Source organism: Elgaria multicarinata, chromosome 13 (assembly GCF_023053635.1).
Source record: "Elgaria multicarinata webbii isolate HBS135686 ecotype San Diego chromosome 13, rElgMul1.1.pri, whole genome shotgun sequence".
In the NCBI taxonomy this organism is placed as follows: Eukaryota; Metazoa; Chordata; class Lepidosauria; order Squamata; family Anguidae; genus Elgaria; species Elgaria multicarinata.
In genome coordinates, this window is record NC_086183.1 from 4,395,156 (window position 1) to 4,422,212 (window position 27,057).

Genomic DNA, 27,057 nt, shown 5'->3' on the forward strand with positions numbered 1-27,057 from the left:
TTTGAACTCAGTTTTCTCTCTTGTTCAGGATCAACTCTACTAAACTCCTTCCCTTTACCTTCCCCAGCATAGAAGATCTGTTCATCCCAGTCCCTCATTTCTCTCTCCCTCTCTCTCTCCCTTTCTACACCTAAGGATTATCCCAGGAAAACGGAGGGATAGTCCCTGCCTGCTCCTGGGATCCCTTTGTGTGTCATTTGCATGCACAGGGATGATCCTGGGATGATCCCTGGAAAAATGGCAGGCGTAGAAATGGCCTCTCTCTCAGGATCATCTCCCAGATACCCTGCTTTCTCCCTGCCCCCATTGAGCCACCCTACAGTCTGCCTAACCCCCTTCCTCTGGTCTATGCAACCATCCCACCCTAGCCCTAGTTTCTCTACTTCCTAGTCCCCTCCCGGCCATGTTTGGTCCCCCAGTTTCTTACTACTACTACTCTATTGGGTTACGTCTACCCCCCAGACCTCCCCTGGTTTCCCAGCTGCCATCACCAAGCCTGCCTCCTTCTCAGGGAGCAGCAACAGAATCTGTCGCTTCCTTCCTTGTTTTGGTGGTGGCAGCGGCTGGGAGTGCTTAAAAGTTATGTGCAACCAGCCTGGCTGGACTACAGCTCCCATCATTCCCTGCACTGGCAGGGGATTACGGATGTGGTAGTCCAACCAGGCTGGAGGGTGCCAGGTTGGAAAAAGCACCCCTAGATGAATCAGCAACGCTAGCTAGAGGAGCTGTCCTGCAACTGCAGGGTAAGTAACAGGTGGGGTTGAGTATGTAATATGCAAATAGCATTCCTGTGCCAGTTGAGCACATGGGTAGGGTGCACATTTACAGGCAGGCAGAGGGAGACGCCGCCAAACAATGGCCAGCCCATCACCCCTGTGTTTGAATCAATCAATCAATCAATCAATCAATCAATCAATCAATCAATCATATTTCTATACCACCCAATTGCTGAAGCTTTCATGTTTCAGTAACCAGTAAGAGGCATTACTGGCTCTTCATTGGCATAGAACTGTGTTTCTTCCCCCCCCCCTGCTCTGCACTGATGGGCCACGGAAGGAGTACCACGTGGAGGTAGCTTGTAAACAGGCTCCTTTAGGCCACAGCTGCAAGGACTGTGCAGAGAACAACCCCAGACCAACTTCTCAGGGCTGCCAGGCTTGGGAGACGGGGGCAAGAGCAAGCCTGCAGCATTGGGGAAAGGGCCGTGGCTCAGTGGTAGAGTCCCTGGCTTGCATGCAGAAGGTCCCAGATTCAAACCTGGGGATGTCTGGGCAGGACTAGGGAAGAATCCTGCCCGGCATCTCGAGGAGATGGTGCCACTCAGTGTCTACACTGCTGGGCGAGGTGGTCCCACAGTCTTACTCCGAATAAGGCAGTTTCCGATGTCGCTGTGCCTGATTCACTTGCCCCGTTAGCTGGCCAGGTGTGCCTGTGAGAGAGGCAGGCAGGTAGAGACCCAGGCACGGCCTCCTTCAGCACATCACAAGGTGATGAGATAGGAGTACCACAACTGCTTCTGGCCCCACACCCGGGCATTTGACCCTTTTCCACAGGGAATACCCACACTGTGAGCTTAAGGCAGGTGGGAGTTACTGTCATGCTCCCATCCTGTTCAGTAGTTAAGGGAATCACGGCCCTTGTTGGCCCGAAGCTTTTGTCTCATCTCCCGATTCACTGCTGTGTCCGCAATGGAACAGAAGTGAAGGCATTTACACAGCGCTCTGCTCACTTGGCTTTGGAGTCATCCGGTTTAAAATGGCAGGTGTGAACGCATTTGGTCGGCCGATGGAGGGCTCTGCTTCGCCTCCACCCCGCCGACAAGCGCGAGTCGTGCCGTGGTGGCAAGAGCCCAGCCGGTTCCAGATTCCTCCGCCTACTACAGTAATGGAAGTCTTAACTAGACATTGCAAGAGCTGCTGCCGCGCCTTGTCACCTGCACCCAGTTCCTTTTAGTGTCCGGGTAACTGCAATGCTTGATGTCATTGTGCTGTGCATTGCTCTGCCCCACACCCTCAGCTGTTGGGCCGTGCACAGTGCAATGATGCCACGGCCCACGTTGCGCTCACCCGGGCACGATGATGAAACGGGGCAAAGAGCCTTGGAGTGGCAATGGGAGTTGCGTGCTTTTTGTAACCCCTAGTTCAGCCCTGACCTGACTACCCTTCATGCCATTTGGGGTGGGGCCATAGCTCAGTGGGACTGAGCACCTGCTTTGCATGCTGAAACATCCCTCTCTGGCAGCCTGGGGAGCCACCGCCTGTCGGTGTAGACAGTATTGGGATCAGTGGACTGACTTGGTGTAAGGCGGCATCACGTGGTTAACAGGCTGCTCCAAACATAGAGAAATCCCTGGATTTTTTTTTAACATTAGTGCTGAAGTGGTGCTCAACTGATCCAGATTAGTAGTGCAAGATCCTGTCCTTGTGGCAACAGAAGGGATGGGTGGGTTGAGCCAGTTCACTTCCTTTCTTTAATGGGGCAGTTGTAAACTCCGGCCCCAGAGTGGGGAGCATATGGCCTAGAGTGTATTAAAATGGAAGAGGGAAGGGTGCCGGGGAAATTATCTGCCAGCTTTAGTATAAATAAAAATAAAATAAAGGTGATATGAGCAATCTTGCTATACGGCACAGACTCTGGCACTCAACCTCTTTAAAAAATGAATAAACCAGGAAAAAATCAGCAGTGTTAGACAGCGGTGATGTCACAGACATCATGGGCACCAATAGGTGCCCATGATCCTCATGCTGCCTTATGCCACTGGCCATTCCAAAAAGCAAGGGAAGTGCTAGTCTGGGGTGTCACATTTTCCCAGTGACAATATTTTGCTGTTCAAGGACTGGCGAAAGGGAAAGCTTTCACTGGGGCAGTGATTCTTGGACCCCCCACAAGAACTATATAAAGAACTTTGCCCAGTTCTGCATCATTGGAACAGTCCTTACTTTCTGGAGATCTGGCCAAAGTTAGCAAACTAGCAATGGCAGATATGGTTTGAAAGAGAGGGATTGGCTTGATATCTTGAAAGGAAACAAGGAAGAGCAGCAATCTTTCAAGGAAGGGGGGAAAGCAGATGGAGGGGGCTCTTCAGAGGGCAGGGGTGCCAGATTTTGCAGAAACCTCAAATCTTGCAGCAGGATATTAGCACGAACGACATACATGAGGGCATGGGGTGCTGTTGGAAGAGAACAAACGTATACATATTAACCATTTCTCCATTTGCTAAACCTGCTGTTTCAGTTCAACATGATGGGCACTTTTGTCCCAAGTTCTCTGCATCCAGGAAGTCTCCTCAGCCACGACGTGGCCATTTCCTCTTGCATGTCCGCCACTTCCTCCAGCAAACAGGAGATGAACGCCATTGGATTTCTCCACATTGCCACATGAGGTCCTCCCCCAGAAGGCAATAATCCACCACAAATAAGCAGTGGGGATGACCTCCAGCCTCTGAGCAGCAGTCACCAAGTTTTAGAGTTGGCTGGGCTCAGCTAGGAAATGGCTCAGAGGCGGTGTTGGTGCTGGGGAGCGTTGGCGGAACGGTGGGGCAGGTGTATGTGTTCCACTTCCTGTGCTCTCGACACAAGGGTTGGAGTGGATGCTTTGGTTGGTTTGATTATCAGCTGCAGGGCAGAACAGATGGGCAATGAAGATGTGGAGCGATGATAAACAGCAAGGCAGCTCTCTCTCTTTCGCTCTCTCTCTGGATCAGCTCAAAGGCACCATATCAACGCCACAGCCCCAACATTTCTGGGAGGGATGATCATGAGCAAAGATGAACCAGGAGGAACATCGGGCACCGGTGAGACTCCTGTCCCTGGAGAATGCTGCAAGGGAGGGGGTAGAGAGAAAGGGAAGGGGTAGTTCACACCAAAAGAAGAGTCCACTTAGGTTCAACAAACCCTTAACTCGCTGTGTTGGCTCCCATTATGGCTCTCTTCACAGATATATTCACATTGCACCTTTCTATTCTAAAGAGGGAATGTCAAAGCAGCTAAGAACCTTAAATGAAAACAATAACTTTCCCCACAATAAAAGCAAAGACTCAAACAAATGATAATATTAGCTCATCAGCAGTCAACTGAGGGCCTGTTCAGACAACATGCTAAGCCATGATGAGGTCACCAAGCTTTTTTCAGCAAATGGTTAATGATTATGTTTAAACTATGGTTATGTAGCCACCATGGTTAGGAATGGTTCACAGGACAAGCTAAGTCATGGTTCATACAACACATGAAGCCATAATGTTTAGCTCAAAATGCTTAACCACCATGGCTTAGCGTGTCATCTGAACAGGGTCTCTAAGCATGCAGAAATGAAGGTAACTGGCTCTTCCAGGGCAAACAGTTCCAAAGCTGAGGCCCCACCAACAAGAAGGCCCTGTTGCCTGCTCTCTAGCTGCACCTCAGACACAGGTTATTTATTATTATTTATTTAGAGTATTTTTATCCCGCACCTCAGCCAAAAGGCTCTCGGAGCGGCTTACAATGTATCAATAAAGAAGACAGTCCCTACCCTCAGGCTTACAGTCTAAAAAAAAGACATGACACACAAGGAAAAGTGGATGGGGAGGGAAGAGGGAGAAAATAAAAAGAAATTAAGGAGACTGTTTAGGCTGGTGGGAAGGCCCTGCTCTGTCCTCTCATCTCCCAATGGAGGGGCAAACCAACAGGTCCTTCTTCCCCACAAGGTGAAGATGTTAGCCCTGGGGGGTGGGGGGTCCAACTGAAGCAGGCCCCGATGGTGCCTGCCTGCTCCAGTCTCCCTCGCATCTTCTTCCCCACAGGGTGAAGATGGCAGTTAGCCCTGTGGGGGGGGGTCCAACTGAAGCAGGCCCCGATGGTGCCTGCCTGCTCCAGTCTCCCTCGCATCTTCTTCCCCAGGTTGACATGCTTATCAACAAATGGATAACATGGTTATCAACAAATTCAGAGATCTGGACATCCAGATGTGGCAAAGCTTATAAGGTGATAATGGGGCAACTTAAAAAGTAATTTCAGAGCTAGTACAATTCAGGATTTTTTTGACCCAATGGGCAGGACTGGATCTGGGAAACTTGAATTCAAATCTTCTTTCGGCCAATGGAGCACTCTGTACCTTTGAGTAAGCCACGGACTCTTGGGCCATAGCTAGACCTAAGGTTTATCCCTGGATTATCCAGGGGTCAAACCTGTTCATCTAGGTGACACACAGGGGATCCAGTGCTCAGGCAGGGGCGAACCCTGGATGATCCCAGGATAAACCTTAGGTCTAGCTGTGGCCCCAGTCTCTGTTAGCTTCTTTAATATGGGAATAACACAGTGACTTACCATGAATTGGTATGAAGGAAAGTGCAACAAAGACTTTTCAAACTGAAATGCTGGACTAATGAGAACTTTCCTGGGAACGGGGGACAGCACAGTACTTACCGTGTTTAGGATTGTAAGTGCTATACCGCAGTGCACACAGTGCTGACTGTAAACTCGGCCTCGTTGGCCATGATATCCGTGGGCTGCAAGTTGCGGTCGTACATGGGGTTTTCAAATGTTCCTCGGACATTGGTGTTTTCATGGCCAGCATAGCCATTGAATGGCACCTTCGGTCTCCTTCTGCAGCAGACAGGACCGAGAAATAAGTCAGAGAAACCATTAGCTCAGATGTATTACATCTTATTGAATAGCAATAAATGGAACAAAGATCGTCATTCAAAGATGCCTATAGGAATATGGAATTCTCTTAAGAAACAGGTAAATCAATGGACAAAAGTTAGTTGTTTGAAAGAGAATTGTGTAAAAATGTTGTTACAATTTTATTTCATTCCAGTGGGGATTGCTGAATTTAGTCAGCTTCTGTTCCCCACGTAGCCTTTAAATACCGGTTTCCTTGCACTGCTTTTTCTTCCTTTTTTAAAAAATGGAAAACAGCTCTGTTTAGCTATTAAAAATTAAAAGACAAAAATTAGGCAAGGAAACCAGTAATTAAAGCTACCCTCCCCTGTGGGAACAGAAGCTGACTAATAAGAGGCAATTAAAGGACAATTTGGGCTTTTCGACATGAGGCTTTTATTGTGTGCTCATCATTCCTCACTCACAGTTGTTTACAGCAGCTTTAGACAATGTTGTCACCCTTTAGAATCATAGAACAGCAGAGTTGAAAGGGGCCTACAAGGTCATCGAGTCCAACCCCCTGCTCAATGCAGGAATCCACCCTAAATCATCCCCGACAGATGGTTGTCCAGCTGTCTCTTGAAGGCCTCTAGTGTGAGAGAGCCCACAACCTCCCTAGGTAACTGATTCCATTGTCGTACTGCTCTAACAGTCAGGAAGTTTTTCCTGATGTCCAGCTGGAATCTGGCTTCCTTTAACTTGAGCCCGTTATTCCGTGTCCTGCACTCTGGGAGGATCGAGAAGAGATCCTGGCCCTCCTCTGTGTGACAACCTTTTAAGTATTTGAAGAGTGCTATCATGTCTCCCCTCCATCTTCTCTTCTTCGGGCTAAACATGCCCAGTTTTTTCAGTCTCTCTTCATAGGGCTTTGTTTCCAGACCCCTGATCATCCTGGTTGCCATCCACTGAACACGCTCCAGCTTGTCTGCGTCCTTCTTGAAGTGTGGAGCTCAGAACTGGACGCAATACTCTAGATGAGGCCTAACCAGGGCCGAATAGAGAGGAACCAGTACCTCCCATGATTTGGAAGCTATACTTCTATTAATGCAGCCCAGAATAGCATTTGCCTTTCTTGCAGCCATATCACACTGTTGGCTCTTATTCAGCTTGCGATCTACAACAATTCCAAGATCCTTCTCGTTTGTAGTATTGCTGAGCCAAGTATCCCCCATCTTGTAACTGTGTATTTGGTTTCTATTTCCTAAATGTAGAACTTGGTATTTATCCCTATTATATTTCATTCCGTTGTTTTGAGCCCAGCACTCCAGCCTATCAAGATCACTTTGAAGTTTGTTTCTGCCTTCCAGCACAATGGTGTTATTCTCCTATACCACAGCACCACCTTGAGGTTAGGGAGCAGGACATATGGAAAGGCAGAAAAAGAAAAGCTTTTTGTGCAGAAATCTGATCTCAATTCTCTCTCTTCTCCCCTTGGAGGCTGCCATCATGAGCAGAACCAGCCATGACTGCGTGGGAATGAGGGGTGGGAGCGTCTTCCCCAACCCAGTGTGTTACAGATGTGTCGGATTGCAACTGACAGCATTCCCACTGTGGCATGTGTCCAACACATCTGTCTTAACCCTTACAACCCCTCCAAATCTGGTTTCCCACCCAGAGGGGGGAAGTTATGTAGCCCCAGTATCTTTTCCTCTGCAGGGATAAAAAGAGCTTTGTTACATGACGACTTTGAGTGGACAAACAGCAGGAGGAGAAAAGAAGCCTCTCCCTGCCTGATCTGGCTGCTTAAAACAAACAGAGAGAAGGGGACGGAGAAGGAGGAGAAGAAATGTCAAAAGAGGGCAGGGCTCCTGCAGCTTCAACTGTTGTGATGAAGAGGGAATTTCACCAGGTGCTGCTTGCATACGAATGACACCTGCTGAAATTCCCTTTTCTATATAACTGTTAAAGATACAAGAGCCCTGTCCTCCTTTCCATAGGGTCACCCTACTGGGAAGAACCATGAGTGACCAGTCACGAGTGTGTGGTAAAATGCTTGTCTGAAGAAGCCCAAGGCTGGGGGAGGGGGAAGGCAGGCTTATACCATCATAATCACTCTGTTAGTAGTACTCAAGGGGCCACGAGACTCTCTGTGGCTTCTATTTTCTTTCCCCCCTTCTCTTCGCTCCCTGGGGGGTGGGGGTGGGGGTGGGGGTGGGGGTGGGCTCACCTGTGCTTGTAAAGGTAGAGCACAAACCCTGCAATAATCAGGGCGATGAAAGGCACAAGGATAGCAGCTGCCACTGAACTGCTGTTGGATGCGAACGGATGTCCCATCGACTCGGACTCCTGTTCAACGCTGCTGCTGTCTGGAAAGGAAGATGCCATTAAACCACTTGTGCTGCGCTGCGCTCTGATGGGAGGAAGAGACTCGGGGCTGGGCTTCTCCTGTCCCAGATCCTTTAAGGAGGGGCAGGTCTGTCAATCTCATTCTGGTCAAGACCACTCTTTTTTTAAAAAAGCTCAAGCTTGTTCCCTCCTCCTTCTGCACGACCTTGTCATTTCTTTTCTTTCTTTTTGTTTAACAAAAACTCCATACAGAAATTTGTACTTTGTGTGTATGCACATTTTTCATAACGTATGCATTAATGTACACATTTTTGTACATTCTCCCCCCAAGTACATTGCATTGCTGAAATGCAGTTTGGCACACACATTCCTCAAATATACACATTTTGGTGCATTTCTCCCTCGAGAAAGTTCACAAAAACACAGATTTTGAAACACAATTCTGTGTCAGCTCAGGGGGTGCAGATGGGGTAAGTCCATTAAACACACACACACACACACACACACACACACACACACACACACACACAAAGGAACCTCCACAGAACCATTTTCTCATACATCCCTAGTGCCCACTGCATATAAATGCAATACAAAAGCCCCAGGTTCAATCCCTAGCATGTCTGCACCGGGGTGTGTGTGTGTGAAGGGGGAGGATCTCGTGATATGCTGATTGTGAGATCCTCTTCCTCAGTCTACATGTGGCACGCAACGTTCCGGGAGGAAAAGGATGCCACACCCTCCATTTTGTGTTTTTCTTTTTATCAAAAATGAGCGCAGCAGCGCTCCAGCGATAAAGGTATTTTTAAAAAAACAAAACAAAACAACCCATCCACTCCCCCCACCCCACCCCCAACGAGGAGCCGGGACGAAACCGGGATGGTGGCCCACACCTCCTGCGGTCTCAGGACGATCCCGAGACCACAGAAAAAAACAGGATGAAAGCCGTCCTGGTTATCCCGGGGCAAGGGAGGGATCATCCCTCCCTGACCCCAGGATCCCCTGTGCGTCATGTGGACACACAGGGATGATCCGAGGGCAATCCCTGGGATATCCCATCGTCTAGACACACCCTAAGACTCTCTGGCAGGATTCTTGGGAATGGCCTGAGATACCTAAGAGCTGTAGAGTTGATAAACTACTGGTACAGCTCTGGATATGCCATGATAACCAGTTTGTCTCTCTGTGTGTGTGTGCACGTGCGTGCGTGCGTGCGTGCACTTATTACATTTATAGAGAAACATGTCATAGTGGAGGCAGAATTCAGCTTCCTAAGGCACTTAGCATCCATGTTTTATCTTTCTTAAAGCAAGTTTCTAGCCCCTGCTATAATGATAGACTTGAGAGGGAACAATGCTTAGGGAAAGAGTGCCAAAGAGATTGTTGAATACAATTAGCGGGGGGCCGTTACCAGCAAACAAGAACAAATTAAGCAAAGTACTGTTTTAAAGCAAGTAACATAAGAAAAAAATGTGCACATTTTCAATTTGCATAATTTATACAGAAAATACTGGTGGATTTATATTTTAAAAATAGGAGGGAACTTCAGATTTAAAGCAGGGCGTCTTACCTAGCCTCTGGAGGCCAAACTGTCCAAAACCTTTGCCATGCACAAAACCTTGGTAGACGAACATCCCGCTGGATGATTCCGGGGTGACCTGCATTCCAGAAGGATGAGCAAACCTCAGGATCCAAAGTTTCTGACTGCATGAAGATGTTATCCTTGGGAGCAGGAGTGGTTTAGAATAGAGATCTAGCCAGTGGAGGCTGGTGGCTCCGAAATCAGTGGGGTGGTGAATCCAGGCTGGGTTTCAGTCAGAGCTCTAAAGGAGCTAACCCACTGACATCAGAGCCACCAGCCTCCACTGGATCTAGCCATCTCCTGCAAAACTACACAAATAAATTTGGAACCGTACAAGAAAACAATTAAACAGTACATAAAATTGCAGAAACATGCCATTTTTTTTCAAGGCCAAACTATGGGGCCAACAGGTGCTGAGTGGCTGAGCAGACTCTGAATTGCCCTCTTGAATACTGGAACCCCTCCAGAATATGGGGTGGGGAAATCTTTGATCAGCGACGCGATGGAGCCTGATTCTGTTTATGCTGGTCGTCCAGGAGGGCTCTTCTCATCCTGGCTGGCCAGCATAGAAACTGAGCATGCCAAAAGACAAGGGGTGCCTTTCCTCTGTCAGTGTGTTCCACGCTCATGCTGGCTGGCGAGACAAGGGAGCACCCGCCTTGCTGGCCAGGATGAAGAGGGCAATGCTCTGCGATCATGTGGGTCACAAGGGGAGCCGTTTCCTGGCTGACCTGCATCGCCAGTGAAGTTGGGAGTCAGCTGCCTGCCCTGATTCTATTCACAGAAATTGTGCAGGGCTGTTCACTTTTACAAGCAAGCCTTTCTTGACTTCTTGTGTCAGGCCTAATCACAGTGCTTGGTCCAGAAGAATTAGGAGCCAAAGGCATGTTCCAACAGGAATATTAGCACCTAAGAAGGGAGGAAGTAGCCCAGTGGGTCACCTTGGATGGGGATATTCCACAGCTACAGTAACCAGTTGAAAAACTCTACTCTTGCGCAGTAGGCCTTATGCAGAAGGATTGCACAATCCTTCTCCTGCTGACCTGCTACTCTTGCTTTTCCTCATAACAATCCTCACATTTTTTCCTGACCCCTCTAATACTTCCGCCATTGAAACACTTCAGGCAAACTCTGCAAGCATAATGTGTGGATGGGGCAAAGGAAAAGGTCAATATGCAGGTTTGTGCACGAGGACTTACATGCCCATCTAAAGCCCACTTATCATTCTTGAATTTGTTCATGAAGATCTCCACCGGACCTGTAATCTGGTACACCTGAAGAAGGAGATGCACGTCTTCTCTTTTGTAAATACCTGAAAGAAGAAGACAACAGGAGTGTTGGACCTACAAGAGCACATGGGTTGGACTTGTGAAAAAGAAAAGGGGGTAAGACAAAGAGAAGTTTACACTAGGGATGGGTGGACTCACCTCTGTCCACACCACGAGGTGCTTGCTGAGCTACTGCCAGCCATCCGACCGCCCCTGTTTGACTCCTTGGATGAGCCACCTATATGTGGCATAAGTGGCACCTTTAGTACTGCAATTTATGTAACATTGCATTTCTGGAAAAATCTGAGCCACCATTATTATTATTTTTGCAAAATGGCAGCTTACTGAGGGGGTTGTGTGCTCACGGGCCATGCAGGAGCTCAGCAAATGGGTTCTGGGAGGCTGCGTGGGGCAGGGGGAGTGTGCTGGATTCCACTCCTTCCTTGGACTCCCATGACTAGGGTGACCATATGAAAAGGAGGACAGGGCTCCTCTATCTTTAACAGTTGTATTGGAAAGGGAATTTCAGCAGGTGTCATTTGTATATATGGAGAACCTGGTGAAATTCCCTCTTCATCACAACAGTTAAAGCTGCAGGTGCCCTACCCTCTTTTAAATTTGGTTAGTATAGTTCCTGCAGCTTTAACTGTTGTGATGAAGAGGAAATTTCACCAGGTTCTCCATATATACAAATGACACCTGCTGAAATTCCCTTTTCTATACAACTGTTAAAGATACAGGAGCCCTGTCCTCCTTTTCATATGGTCACCCTACCCATGACAGCCCTAGTTTACACCATAGTTTTGGAAGGCAACATCACAGTGTTCTTGGATGCTCTGTGAAGCCTTAGGCCTCTTCCACTCACTAGGGCCATAGCTAGACCTAAGGTTTATCCCAGGATCATCCCGGGTTCCTCCCTGCCTGAGCGCTAGATGCCCTGTGTGGCACTTAGATGAACAGGTTTGATCCCAGGACAATCCTGGGATACACCCTAGGTCTAGCTATGGCCTAGGTGTGTATCCAGTGGTGTAGTGGTAAATTTTGAAGTGCAGGCACTCATCATGTCACTCCTGATAGCTACCCCACTCCCACCCCAAGGAGGGGCGAAACAGGCAGCTGTGTTGATCCGTATCAACAAATCAATTCTAGCTGTTTCCATCTCTATCAGGAGCAGAGCTTTTATAAAACAAGGTCTTAACTGCTCATTCAAGATGAAGCCACCCCCAAAAAACATTGCATTACAACTGGGATAGCTCAAAACAATATGTTTGCTGAAAAATCCATCCCACCCTGCTGCAGTTACTGTGAGGATTGCAGTTAAGCTCTTGATGGAACAGTGGATTGTGAGGGGGCTGGCAGGTGCTATCCATGCCCCTGCTGCTTCAAGACCCTGTGAACCTGGGTCCCACTACTCCACTGCTGGTACCCAACTCTGATTGCACCAAGCTGGAACTCATCCATGTTTTAGTTATGTTGCCCAAGTCTGCAGGTGACACTATATGCTGTGGTGAAAATCCCAAGGCAGAAAACGCCAAAAGGCTTTCTCCAAACTGGGTGAATGGATAACACACTAGATAAAAAAATAAATGCAATTAAATGTGCAGTGAAATTAAGGGGCAACACAAATGCAATTAAGGGGCAATACAAAAGCCAAGTTGCTTTATTCTAACCATGGACAAAGTCTCAACTACTTGTGACTATCCAAGAAGTGTCATCATCCCTTTGGTTAGATGCCACCAGCAGGAAGGGCAGGAAGGGCGCTCTCTTTCAAGCATAGAATCATAGAATAGTAGAGTTGGAAGGGGCCTATAAGGCCATTGAGTCCAACCCCCTGCTCAATGTAGGAATCCACCTTAAAGCATCCCTGACAGATGTTTGTCCAGCTGCCTCTTGAAGGCCTCTAGTGTGGGAGAGCCCACAACCTCCCTAGGTAACCTCCCTAGGTAACTGATTCCTAGGTAACCTCCCTAGGTAACTGATTCCATTGTCGTACTGCTCTAACAGCCAGGAAGTTTTTCCTGATGACCAGCCAGAATCTGGTTTCCTGTAACTTGAGCCCATTATTCCATGTCCTGCACTCTGGGATGATCGAGAAGAGATCCTGGCCCTCCTCTGTGTGACAACCTTTTAAGTATTTGAAGCTTCAGCTATTGGGCGGTATAAAAATACAATTAATAATAATAATAATAATAATAATAATAATAATAATAAGAGTGCTATCATGTCTCCCCTCCATCTTCTCTTCTCCAAGCTAAACATGCCCAGTTCTTTCAGTCTCTCTTCATAGGGCTTTGTTTCCAGACCCCTGATCATCCTGGTTGCCCTCCTCTGAACACGCTCCAGCTTGTCTGCGTCCTTCTTGAATTGTGGAATCCAGAACTGGACGCAATACTCTAGATGAGGCCTAACCAGAGCCGAATAGAGAGGAACCAGTACCTCATGTGATTTGGAAGATATACTTCTATTAATGCAGCCCAGAATAGCATTTGCCTTTCTTGCAGCCATATTGCACTGTTGGCTCTTATTCAGCTTGCTATCTACAACAATTCCAAGATCCTTCTCATTTGTAGTATTGCTGAGCCAAGTATCCCCCATCTTGTAACTGTGTATTTGGTTTCTATTTCCTAAATGTAGAACTTGGCATTTATCCCTATTATATTTCATTCCGTTGTTTTGAGCCCAGCACTCCAGCCTATCAAGATCACTTTGAAGTTTGTTTCTGCCTTCCAGCACAATGGCGTTATTCTCCTATACCACAGCATCACCTTGAGGTTAGGGAGCAGGACATATGGAAAGGCAGAAAAAGAAAAACTTTTTGTGTAGAAATCTGATCTCAGTTCTGTAATGAAACCATTAACAGTAGGTTAATAGCCTTGTTTAGAAAAGTTCTTTATTACTAATCGCCCAGCTGTTCTGAGCAGAAACCAATAAAATAGGGGTGAATGGGAAACTTTTAATTAAAGGGATGGTAGCCCTCAAGACTCAAGAATGGAATCTGATTGGAAGCTATACCTCTATTAATGCAGCCCCAAATAGCATTTGCCTTTCTTGCAGCCATATCGCTCTGTTGGCTCATATTCAGCTTGCGATCTACAACAATTCCAAGATCCTTCTCGTTTGTAGTATTGCTGAGCCAAGTATCCCCCGTCTTGTAACTGTGCATTTGGTTTCTATTTCCTAATTGTAGAACTTGGCATTTATCCCTATTAAATTTCATTCTGTTGTTTTCAGCCCAGCGCTCCAGCCTATCAAGATCAACTGCATCTGGATCCTTAAGCTGGAGTTTCATTCCAAATTATCATGGGTCTTATTATCATGGCAGGAAGATAGGAGCATAGAAAGCTGCCTTATAATGAGTCAGAACATTGGTCCATCTAGTTCAGTATTGCCTGCACTGACTGGCAGCAGCTCTCCAGGGTTTCAGGCAGGAGTTTCCCCAGCACTACCTGGAGATGCTGGAAATGGAGCCTGTAACCTTCTGCAGGCAAAACAGGCACTTTACCCCTGAGCCATGGCCTCTCCCATATGGATGGCTAGACATCCATACTTTCATCAATAGGTTGACAGTGCATGCTATATGGTTAGGTGGTGTGTGGAGCACCTCCCCTTCAACACTGCCCAACATGGATGGGATGTGACTCCATCCCCCCACCATGAAAGAGGATCCATAGAAACGGAGGCGACTGGCCACCTTACCAGACACTTGCAACTCCACGCCGCTGTGGTCTATTAGGGTGGCGTTGACTTTACTGGTGACTGGATCAAAGCTTGTGACGGACAGCATGGCTGGCTGCTTCTTGCCCATGTACTCATATGAGCCTTTCCAAAAGGAGTTTTTTGCAAAGACATCAGCAGGAACTAGAGACAATGCAAAGCAAAACAGGATAGGAAAGATATTTGGGGCAAGGAGGTAATTCAGGAGATTGGGATAGAGAAATCTGTCAATTCTGGATTCTCTCCATTTCTCATTTTTCCAAGGTTAAGTTTGGTTGATCTAAAACTTTGAGATTTTTTTTTTCAAATTTGCATGGAAGTTCTTAAGCATTTTTCTTCTTATTTCTCCTAATACCGCATTTTGTGCCCGCATTGTTTTTGCCTAATAGACACATTTTTGGGAACTGGTTTTCCTGATACAATGCATATTTGAACTAGGGATGTGCTCCGCTTCTAATCGGACCGGAGAAGCAGTAGCGGAGCGGGGGGCTTCGCCTGCCCTTAAGGCGGAGGCGAAGAGGATTGGGGGGCTGGCGGAGTGTGGCAAAGAGGATCGAGGTGAAGGCGGATCCTTCGCCTCGATCCGGCGCTCCGCCGGAAAGGTAAGTGGGGTTTACCGGGCCCTGCCGCTGTCGCTGTCGCTGTCGCCCATGCGGCGACGGCAGCAGGGCCCGGTAACGCCCCCCGCCCTCCTCTCCCTTACCTGCCTCCGTCTGCGGTCCGTCAGCGTCTCCAATTGAGCCCGTGGTTCCAGCAGGAAGTCTGGGCCGCACTTGCGGCCCAAACTTCCTGGTGGAACCGCGGGCTCAATTGAAGACGGCGACGGACCGCGGACGGAGGCAGGTAAGGCCCCCTCCCCCTTGGTCCCTTACCGGGCTCTGCCGCCGTCGCCGCATGGCCGGCGATGGCCGCAGGGCCCGGTAACCCCCCCCGCCCTCCTCTCCCTTACCTGCCTCCGTCCGCGGTCCGTCAGCGTCTCCAATTGAGCCCGTGGTTCCAGCAGGAAGTCTGGGCCGCACTTGAAGACGGCGACGGACCACGGACGGAGGCAGGTAAGGCCCCCCTCCTCCTTACCGGGCTCTGCTGCCGTCGCTGCATGGGCGGCGATGGCGGCAGGGCCCGGTAACCCCCCCTATGGGGGGGACCGGAGCTCCGATCCGGATCCGGAGCTCCGAGCGGAGCGGAGTGGGCACAGGCGGAGTGGGGGCGGGGCGGAGCGGGCCGATCCGAAAATGGCGGATCTTAAAGTGAAGCGGAGTGGGGGTCTGTGCACACCCCTAATTTGAACATTATTTTCTCCAATATATGATCCCTTTTTGCTAAATATCCCTGCTTTATTTGATTTGCAGGGAAGGGTTCAGGGCAGAGCATTCTTTGTGGTGGCACCCACTTTGAGGAACATCCTTCCTAGCATGGCCTGATCTTTCCCTATTTTGTCATTAGGTTGTGGTTTTTTTTTTAAAAAAATGGATGGCTGAGTGACTTATTTTAAGGTGTGTAGCGAATCTTCTGGGTGGATTTTTAAAGTTTGACAATCAAATTGACGCCTAATTTTGTGGCCTTATTCGGAAGCAGCAAAATGAGGAAAGGAGAGGGAAGGACCCTCTCGTGCAAGCACTTGAGTCATTGCTGACTCCTAGAGGGACGCCTGCTTTCGCTGACGTTTTCTTGGCAGACTTTGTAGTGGGGTGGTTTGCCATTGCCTTCCCCAGTCATGGTTACCTTTCCCCCAGCTAGCTGGGTGCTCATTTTACCCACCTCAGAAGGATGGAAGGCTGAGTCGACCTGAGCCGGCTGCTGGAGAACCAGCTTCCCCTGGGATCGAACTCAGGCCGTGGGGAGAGTTTTGGCTGCAGTAACTGCTGCTTACCACTCTGCACCACACGAGGCTCAGCAAAATGAGAGGAGGGCACAAAATTAGGGTGAAATGGGGTGAAATTCATTGCCATTAGGGAGGATTTCTTTTTCTTATTCTCTACTCACTCAGTCAGTTTTGCAGTGGCAGGAACAACACATCTCTTCTTTTAGTCGTCCGTCCACTATTTTATTTCCCCCAGAATTACAATTTTGGCAATTCTCACCCCAGACCTAATTTTTATGATGGTTTTATGCTGGTTCTTCCCAACTTACATACATGTAGGGGCAGACAGGGATTATTTATTTTAAAAAAATCTATTTCTACACCACCTTTCTGTCATTTGGGTATCCCTGGGATAGGACCTCAAAATATGGTTCAGCACATTAGGCAAGGCTTATCTTTCCCTTTAATGCTCCTTTTTCTGTTAAGGAAGCAACGCTATGGGCCTTGGATGGCATCTGATGGGCCATAGGGTATTTTGGATTCCCAGCTCCAAGGTCAGAGACAGCACTCCGACCTTGGAGCTGGGAATCGGAGCTCCAACCCCCTCCCCATCTCCTGCACCGGCTGCTCTCAGAGGTCAGGAACTCAACCTTGGAGACAGGAAGATGGTGGCATTCCCCTGGTGCAGCAAAGGGTGGAGACTGGAGAGACTGGGGTAAGAGCTATCCCAAGGCTGCACCAGCCTCTTCCTCCTGCCCACCAGAATGCCTCAGCTAGACGGGCAAAAAGAAAAAGAGAAAGAAAAGTCTCCGCTCTGCATTGGACTGCCATTCAATTAAAGATATCTTAGTTGATCAATGGCATGAGTTTTAACCGATTAACTAATCAATTAATTGCGGAAGTTTGCAGGTATTGAAACCTGATCCCGTCAGAGGTTTTGGGTCCGGGGTGGTCTTGATATTATTTCTTCTTCGAATTGATTTTAGAAATTTGCTGCTAAGATGTAATAAGCAAAAGCCGTACCTGACACTTTTGGAAGGGGCGGGTCCCTCGCTGTGCCCACTGGCCTCCCACTGGGTCGGACGTCTGCTGGAAAAGACAAACAAAGGAACAGAGAGTGTTCACATCTGAGCAGGGGGGTATCCAGATCTGTCATGACAGATGGGGACATAAGAAGGATCTGATTCGGGTCAGCTGCGTCATGAATAAAAGAGAACTCCTGCTTGGGTTGGAAAGGAAGGGCCTCCCTTTGTTGAGGGACTGGAACATCTTCCCTAGAAGGAAGAAGTGAAGCACGGCCTATTTGGGGGATTGGCTTCAGCACCTTGGCTAGCCCCTTTAGAGTTCTGGCTGGTTCTGACTGACATCCAGAATAAATGATGCCACAAGATGTAACGACAGCAGCTAACTTAAATGGCTTTTAGGCAAATTTAGAGGATAGGTCCATCTATGATTTTTAGCCATGAAAGCGAGATGGAACCTCCATGTTCAGAGGCACAATATCTTTCATTCTGCCCAGCAAGGAGGGAGGGCTTTCTGATCAGTTTTCCTGGAAACATCTGGCTGGCTAGTACTGCAGACAAAATGCTTGGACTGATCTCGAAAGGCAAGTCTTACGAGAGCCTTTCCCAACTTGGGGCTCTATGTTTTGGCAGGAGGCTACTCGGAGTTGTAGCCCAAAACATCTGGAGGGTACCAGGTGAGGGAAGACAGTCATAGGAGACTTTGGGGGCAAAGGAAAGAAATGGTTTGGAGATTAATGGTCGGGATCGTGCAAGCCGTAAACGTAAACTGAAAAGAGGAGCACCTTTTGGCCAGGCTCACTGCAGCCTGCTTACCCAGGCAAATAGGGGGTTTCCCTGTCCAGCTGCCATCCGCTTTGCAGGTCCTGTGCTCTGAGCCTCCGGTGAGGTAAAAGCCGCTCTGGCAAGAGTAGATCAAGGTGTATCCGAGGGACGGCAGGTCCAGAGCGCCCACATTGGCGTGGGTTGGGGTCTCCGGCTCCTTGCAGTTGTGAGCTGGGAAGACATGGATAAGAGCACCCTGAAATCCCAGCATGACTCACACCTGCACAAAATGTTGCTTCAACTGGGATCGGTCACTGAGAGGCGTCAGGGGTCTCTGCTATTGGGGCCAATCCCACTTACCAGGGGCGGGAAATGCTGTCCTGACCTCTGCTGCACTTCAGCGCCTCCAACTACGGTGGCCAGAGGGGATTTTGCACCTAAAACCCCAGGGAAGGTTTCAGTTCACTCAAGGGGCCAGTGGAGTCCCTACAGAAGCGGCTGACTCTCGCCCGGCTCCTCTGATCATAGCGATCTGTTGCTCTGGAGACCTCTGGTCATGGGTGGAGAATGGCTTTTTACGCAAATCATTAAAAGAAAATCCTGAATTTTGGGAAGAAACCGACGGCTCAGCTTGCAAATGCAGATTTCCCAGCAATGGGCATTCCTAGTTGGAGAGCGTGTACTTGGCATGCCAACGGTTCCAGGTCCAATGCCTGACATCTCCAGTTAGGGCAGGGGAGCCACGGCCACCGGATGTTGACCAGTCTTCCCCAAGATGCTTTAGACTTCAATACCCATCAGCCGCAGCCACCATTGCCCATGGCCAGGAATGATAGGGAGTGTCATCCAAAACATATGGCAGGCACTAGATTGGGGAAGGCTGGTGCAGAAAGCAGTGAGCTAGATGGCAGCCTCCGAGGAGCTGTTTTCAGCCTGCCTGTCCCAGTTTACCCACTTTCCTGCCCACCTGCTCCCAGGTGGACTGCCTGCCTGCTTGGCTCCTCATTGCCTCCAGCCTGCCAGGCCTCCCACTCTCCACGCAGCATATTGAGGCCCCAAAGGCAGTCTGGATGACCTGCTTCACTGCACACCCCAATCCCCCGGATTTGAGTGCCAGCTGCACCGCCAGAGCCAGCTGAGCCGTTCTGCTTAAGATCAGGCTGCAAGACTCACGGATGCAACCTGGCTGCACTCCGCTCCACGTCAGATTGGGGAGGCAGGTTCTCGTGGTGGATCCTTGCAACAGGTGTCCTTTGTGGCACTTGAAAAAGATGACACTCCCGACCTGTTGGAATGGGAAACCAGGTAATGAATCATGTAAAGCAAAAGACATCAGCTTGGCAGATCTGGGGGATACCTTTAATTCCAGCTGGTGAGATGAGGCCCTCTTAATTTTTTTAATCCATATGTTTTCTGCCCCTCTTCCTCCTCCTCCTCCTCCTCCTCCTCTCTCTCTCTCTCTCTCTCTCTCTCTCTCTCTTTCAGGTGACCAAAGACATGGAGGACAAAGTTACTAATACCCCAAACAACAAATTATAATATATGTATGTCTATTTTGCTGCCAGTATTTGTTTGTTGAAATCGTATTCCAGTTTCCCACCACATGATTTTCAAGGCAACTAACAACAATTATACCCATACAATGTCATGTACAAACTGCTGCATCCAGAATTCTGGTTGTCCTATTCCAAAAGGAATAGGAAAAGAGAAGTCAAAATGACCAAGGCATGGGATCACCTTCCCTATGGGAAAAGGTTAACACTTTGGGGGCATTTTATTTCCAGGACAAAAAAAAAAGGTTAGGGATGGGTGAGCCTCCATTGGATGCTCACCTCGCCAATGTCGCCATCCACCCACTCCCACTCATTCAAGCCTCGGGAGCTTCCTTCGAGGCTCAGCAAGGCCCAACACGCCCTCAGCAACCATCCTCCCTTGCTCCAGAAATTACCTCGCGGGTGCTTGGAGCGCGGGTCCCCAATCACACCACGGGTGCCCAATTGGGTCTGGCAGGCAGACTCGGGGAGTCCACTGGACTCCCGGACTCCACTGGACACCAGCGGCAGAGGTCAATAAAATTGTACATGGTGGGCATGCATGTGAGAGAAACTTGCTCCTGTCAGGTTTTATTTTTAAATGGATTTACCTTCCCAAATCTAAATGTGGACTTGAACCTCATTTGTGGCTGGACGTCTCTACATTTCTGAGCTTGCGATGTATTCCACAAAACAAAACAAAAATATGTGCAGTTACAAGCTCACGTGGAAATGAGATGCAACAAGCTTGTTATAAAATGACCGGCAATCCCAGCCAGGGGCTATTGACGGATCTGTACATCCCTAGTTCTTATCGGTATGTCTAAGAGATGCCTCCATTAGAAGCAGTGGAGGCTGGTGGCTCCGATGTCAGTGGGGCGTTGAATCTGCTCTGAGTTGCAGTCAGAACTTTCCCAAGATGTGAAGACCTTTAAAAAATGCACACACACACACACACACACACACACACACACACACAATCTGCCCAACCCATAAAGTGTGAAAATGTGCATTTTTTAAATATAAAATGTACATTTTGGGGGACATGAGTGCATGTTGGGGAATTTGCAAAAGTTTCCAGAGACTGTGTTATCCTGCTCGAGTTGCAAATGGGACGTGCTTGCAGGATTTGCAAGGATAAACGAAATTCTGATTCATCTCAAGTTAATTATAACTCTCCTAATCAAAGCAAATTGTTAGGGTATCATTTGCTGCATCTCAGGATTAACAGTGGAAGTTAGAATTAATACACTTAAACCCAGCAACTTTGTGGGAATAATGATAATAAAAATTGTTTTTGATTAAATGTCCACAAAAATGTATTATTAATCCCCTCTTGTGATTCATCTTGGCAAGTAATATGCTTAGAGAGGAAAGAGGAATGAACTACATGCGATGGATATGTGGGTTTTATTTTATTCCATCTGTGTTTTGTTCCATCTGAGTCATTCATTCAGTTGCTGACTCATTGATATGTGTTTTTTTTTTTGGTTTGGTTTTTTAAACCAGAATTTCATCTATTTATGCTAATTCACTTTTGAAGGGGGAGATTTGCGGGAATTCGCATTAGCACTAATACAAGTTAATGAAAATGCTTGCACAAATGCATGCTAATGAAAAATCAAATGCACAGTAACATGCACACCAATGCATTTGCACAAGTGGGCAAGTGAGCGTTGGCACAAATGCAAATTCATGCAAACCCCCTCAAAAATGAAAAACCAGTCTAAGAGTCCACAGAATCCATGTAAGTCAAGAAAAGCCAGTCCACTGTGCAATCCACAAGTTGGATTTGTAGAAATTCGAACCAATGTGAATCCGTTGGGATCCTTTTTGGCTGAGGAGCAGCATAAAAATACTTAGCTAAATAAATAATGCACACATATACATGCCCTGGGATGTTGCTATGCAGATGACAGGCAGGGAGGTACGGAAAAGAGCTGTGAGGATCAGGCCCCCAGCATCAAGGAAGGAAGATCGATTTTGGGTTCTCCTTGTTGGCCATCACCAGAGTCAGCTAAGCCCACAAGTGGGGTGTCCCTAAGTGCACCCCTTTCCTTTCTCGCCACAGCTGTGAATGACTCCCATGTACTTTGGGGGGGCGAAAGGAAAAGGGGCACAGTTGTAGTGAGGGTACTGTGATATTCAGGTGCCTTAAATGTAAATATTTGCAAAGTTATTGTTTATATTATGCTTGAGGTTCCAGGAAGTAAGTAGGCCTCAATGCACTCACAATTCGTATTTACAGGCTCAGGTAAGTATAAAGTAGAAGAAAGGGGAGTGAATGCCTGAGGGCTGATTGGATGGTGGCAGGGGGAGTGCTTGGATTGGCTGGAAGAGTGAGAGTGGGAGGAGCTGGAGAAATGTGTTCTGTGTATATATAGCCTGAGCTGATAGGACTTAGGGGAAGTTAAGAGATATATGAAAAGAGTAGTAGATGAATATATGAAAGACTAAAGGGATATATGAGGGGGTAGGAGAAGTGTGTGTGTGTTGGACTGTAGAGTGTGAAGAGACTGAGGGGCAGATACTGGATAGGAAGGATTGGTGTGAGATATTGTGTTGAGAATAAAGATATTTGAGAATATAGATAGTAAGAATTCTATAGAGAAACCTTTTAAGAAAGAACTGACAGAAGCCAATACATGAAGAAACCTTATAACCATGCACACTGCAACTGAGGAAACCAATAAACTCATTGACATGCAATTACTTATATTAACAAATTCCAATTAATTCAAACAACAACTAGTGAGGTCTGTGGAAGAGTGACTGAGGAGGATACAGTTAATGGTGGCAGCGGGATGGGAAACTGAGGGCTGGGTTGCTGGGCTGTGGAGCTGTGGGGTCAAAAAGGCTAAAGGCGAGGCAGGAACAGCAGCAGTAGGCCTAAATCCTCACAAGTGTCATCAGAACAGGGGGGATTGAGTGAAGTCCCAAATGCAAGTGGTGTAGATAGTCCTGTCAGGTAGCCTGTGGGTGGCACAGGTGAAGGCAAGACTTCAAAGGTACAACCTGCCTTCTATTTCTAAAATTGTAAGGACTTCCCCCACAATGGCCAACCAGATGCACCTGGGCAGCCCACAAGCCAGACATGAGCGCAATAGCTTTCTCCTACTGAGATTCCCCACCAATTGATATACAAAGACATGCTCCTGGAGGTAGTAAGCATTATGAGGAGTAGCCACGGATAACAGTATCCTCCATGAGTCTGTCTAATCCCTTTTTAAAAGCCATCTACATTTGAGCCCATCACCACAGCTTGTTCAAAGCGAATTCATTTTTAAAAAAAGTGCAGTGTGAAGACACACTTCCATTTCTCTGTCCTGAATCTCCACTCATTCAGCTTCATTAGATGACCCCACTGAAGTCTAAAATTATATGAGAGGGAGAAAAACCTGGCCTGGTCCTCAATGATGAGGATTCCATACGGGTAGCGGCAGTGGTGGGAGATTGATATGCCAGAGGAACCAATCCAGGGGGTGAATTTCGCTGGGTTTTCAGCAGCTCAGCCCCCTGGATTTTGGCTCACTTCCCTGTGAGATGGCTGGACTTCAATCTGTATTGAGTGAGTCAGGGAAGCTTGCAGATTTTCCTCATCAACACAAAGTTGCACAAATAGCAAATTCGTGTAATTTGCACAAATTCCAGCTGTTTCTGCAAACCCTGATTGCACAAATTCCAACTGCAATTTGTATAATTTCTGTAAACTATGGATGGTATTTGCACCAATTATGTGCAGTGTGCCCACAATTTGGGCAATTTTCTATTGACAAGAGGAAAAAAAATATCCCCAAATTTCAGGAAAAGCCAAGCCAGATGGACAGTGGAGATCCATCAGGCCCCAAAAGGCCCAGATTTTCTAAAGGATGAACATCCCTAGTAGACGGACGTCCCTCCAAAGCTTTTACCCTCCACACACCCCATTCCATCATAATAATGGGTAGTTTGCAAGCATATTCCAAATACGGTGCCCTTACAAATGATTCCATGAGCTATGAAGGCCATTCAGATTGCCCATGGCGAAGATCTCATTCATGCCGAAGAACCAGGACTGCTTTACATAAAGATAAAGTTAACTTACGGGATTTGCTGACAGAGGATCTTGTGATGGAGACCATCTTTCAAGGGATATTAGATAAAATCATGGAGGAGAAGACTGTCGATGGCTGCTGGTCAGTAGGGATGGGCAAACAAGTGATGTTTGAGATTGCCAGGATTCTCTGGACTTCATCGCACTGCTCATCTTGTGCCCGATTCCCATTTGCATTTGTGATTTGCTGCTTGTTCTGCACAAATGGGAATCCTGCACAAATCGAGCAGCAATTGGATGGGAGGTTTGAGCAAATCTCCCCAAATTTGAGCAGATTTCCTCCATATACTAAAGCGAGGCTGAATCAGTCTATAGAGGAAATTTGCACAAATCGGACTGGGAATCAGGAACGAGACGTCCCTGCTATACGCAGCCTCTAAGTTCAGAGACACCCTCTGATACTACTTGCATGGGGACCACAGACTGGGGAAGGATGAGCAGGAGAGGGCTCTTGCCCTCATGTCCCGCATATGGGCTTCCCAGAGGCTTCCCACTGGGGGAAACAGGGGATGTCGGACTTGAGGAGCCCTTGGCCTGGTCTAGAGGAGTTTGTCTCATCTTCTTATGCAACTTATTTGTGCTTCAATTCAGCCAAAGGAACCATTCTGTGTCTGGCAATTGATCCAAGAAGAGCGATGATAGATTAGATGGATGGGTAGGGTGCATTACGCAAACAGAGGAAGACAATAATTAAGACGAGAGAGGATGATAAGTATTAAGAGAGGGGATGGTGGAAGGTAGTGACGCATTTTACCTGATAACCTTGGGAATTGTTTTGTGTCCCAAAAAGGGGCACTCCTGGATCCACACATGATGTAAGAGTTGAATCTGAAAAGAAAAACACACAAATGTGGTAAACATTTAATTTGTTGGAGAAATGGCTTAATTCCACCCAGTGAAATGTGGAGTGATGTTAGATTTGCACAGAGAACTTGGAAGCTCACAGTTCATACTCATGATGATGACGACGATTTAAATGGAATTGAAGGAATATGAATTTGAATTTTTATTAACACATCTGAGTGAGGAGTAATTGCTTGTGTGTTCCCCCATCCTATCCCAGAATTAATTCAAGCTTTAGCAGAGAGGAGATGTTGTGGATTTAACCAGGGTGGCTTTGGATGGAACACTCCCTGGATCATGGTTTTGATTGGTACCATCCTCACGGAAGCCCTGGCCTACTTACCTATGCAGCTTGGCTGACTTCCACTCCATGTCCCATCAGACTGGCAGAACCTCCGACCTGACCCCACCAGCACCAGTGGGGGTGAGCAAGTATACGAGACGGAGGAACGGTAGGTAAAGCCTCGGTCTTCACGCCTCGCTTCGGCCGGGATTCCTGGATCGCCACAGAAAACAGCTGCAAAAGAGCAGTCAGGCTAACTTAGAATCATAGAATAGCAGAGTTGGAAGGGGCCTACAAGGCCATCGAGTCCAACCCCCTGCTCAATGCAGGAATCCACCCTAAAGCATCCCTGACAGATGGTTGTCCAGCTGCCTCTTGAATGCCTCTAGTGTGGGAGAGCCCACAACCTCCCTAGGTAGCTGATTCCATTGTCGCACTGCTCTAACAGTCAGGAAGTTTTTCCTGATGTCCAGCCGGAATCTGGCTTCCTTTAACTTGAGCCCGTTCAAGAGGCATGGTTTACTGGGGTGAAGCCTCCCAACTAGGGATGCATCAGAATTTTGTTTCAGTTTGCATATCATCCGAACTTTCCCAATTCACCATTCCTGAACTTGCTGCAACTGCATTTGAAAAATATATTTTCAATGTATACTGTCAAATAGAGAATAATAATTTTTCACACTTTAGTCAAGTGCACAATTTTCAGAAATTTACCCTTTTCCTGTTTGGATTTACTTTTTCCTGTTTGGATGAACTGGAAAAAATGGCCCAAACAAAAATTGGAGTGGGATGAACTGAGCTTTGATGTAAAGTTCAGAGAATTTTGGCAAAATTTTGGCATTCCTACTCCCAATCCAAACTAATTCCCCATTATGCGTGCATGCGCGCGCACACACACACACACTGCCTAGAGTGCTGGGAGAAGGGGTACGTTGGCTTCTTTCTGCATACTTCTGTCTTGATGTGAATTATTGTTTAATTAATATCTTATTTTCCCACCATCTCTTGGCAGACAGGCTGAGGGAGAACAGAAAGCAAGATTTTATTTTTCACTCTTGCGTTTGCTTAAATTTAAAAATTGCACGGGGCCAAATCACCATGAGGCACTGCGTTGAGCAGGCAAACCTGGTTGTTCCACAACAGGTGGGGTGACGTGTGCCAAATGCAAGCTGCTTTTTGGGGGGGGGGCTCTTTTAATAGCTCTTGTAAAGCTGCCAACTGTCTGGGGGGGGGGGGGGAAGGCACCTTAAAGCCCAGCTTAGGATCTCGGCCAATGAAACTCTCTCTGAACTGAAACATTCAACACCTGCTTAATTACACACACCATTCTCTTTGGAGAAAGGTTTAGCATCTAAAGCTTCCTGGGCTTCAAGGGGCAGGTCGGCAAACAGAACTGAACTCCACGGTCTAAATGAAAGGCAGCTTTGAAAAGCGCTAGACAAACATCACCTGACATTTCTCCCGGAGGGAAGACCAAGGAGGATGGGCTGCAGCAATGGATTTGGGGTGGGGGGTCTTCGGGTAAGACTTACAAGTGGAACCTCTCAACCAGAAGGGGAGAGCTGAGCGTGGGGTGCACAAGGTGCTCAAAGCCTCCCCACCTCTCACAATGGCATCAGGGCCAGGTGTTGCAGGGCCTTTGGACAAGACAAGACACCTTCAATGGGCCCCTCCCTCGCTGGCTTGGCATTTACGCACCCCCCCCTTGTCACCAGCTGCTCTTGCTCCTCCTCCTCTTTCTCATCATGGATGCCATTTGCGTGCTTGACAGGCAGAGAGCCAGGGAGCGAGGAGGCCGTGGCATCTGCTGCTTCTCATGATCATCACCATTGCCCAGGCTAGAGAACCAAGTGGTGACGAGGGGGAGCAACTCCAGTGGGCTCTTGTCAGTGGTCTTCTGCTGGGGTGTGGGCCCCAGGCAGGTGCCCAGCCAGGCCTACCACTGATGCCAGTTGCAATTCTGTACCAACTGAAGATACTATTCATGTACCGCTAGAAAGCTCTTTGTGTAATGATCTCAGAACCAAATACATTCATCCGTTGTTAAGATCGTTCAAGGGAAGGCCATCCCTTGTTAAGGCTTGTTTCTTATTGTCTGATTCCAAGAAGTATATGTATCCTTTAGAGCTTCCAAATTCCTTGTCTATGCTCTACAAATACATGCCATGATGTCTAAAAAACTGTATGGAAAACTATTCAACTCCTAAGGGTTTGTTGGTGGAGGTTTAAACT

At 47.7% G+C, this 27,057-nt stretch overlaps 1 protein-coding gene across 1 annotated transcript in view; it reads right to left on the reverse strand.

The window, feature by feature from the left end:
* Positions 1-5,406: 5,406 nt before the first annotated feature.
* The window catches only part of CSMD2 (CUB and Sushi multiple domains 2), a 784,677-nt gene continuing 763,026 nt past the window's right edge, over positions 5,407-27,057 (reverse strand). Inside the window, exons 61-70 of the mRNA XM_063140724.1 lie at positions 24,886-25,059; positions 24,454-24,527; positions 19,248-19,359; positions 18,126-18,305; positions 17,311-17,376; positions 14,469-14,630; positions 10,704-10,816; positions 9,493-9,580; positions 7,804-7,942; positions 5,407-5,579 (exon numbers count right to left, since the gene is read on the reverse strand). Coding sequence (XP_062996794.1) covers positions 5,420-5,579; positions 7,804-7,942; positions 9,493-9,580; positions 10,704-10,816; positions 14,469-14,630; positions 17,311-17,376; positions 18,126-18,305; positions 19,248-19,359; positions 24,454-24,527; positions 24,886-25,059 — 1,268 coding nt within the window. The 3' untranslated portion in view covers positions 5,407-5,419. The remainder of the gene's footprint in view (positions 5,580-7,803; positions 7,943-9,492; positions 9,581-10,703; positions 10,817-14,468; positions 14,631-17,310; positions 17,377-18,125; positions 18,306-19,247; positions 19,360-24,453; positions 24,528-24,885; positions 25,060-27,057) is intronic.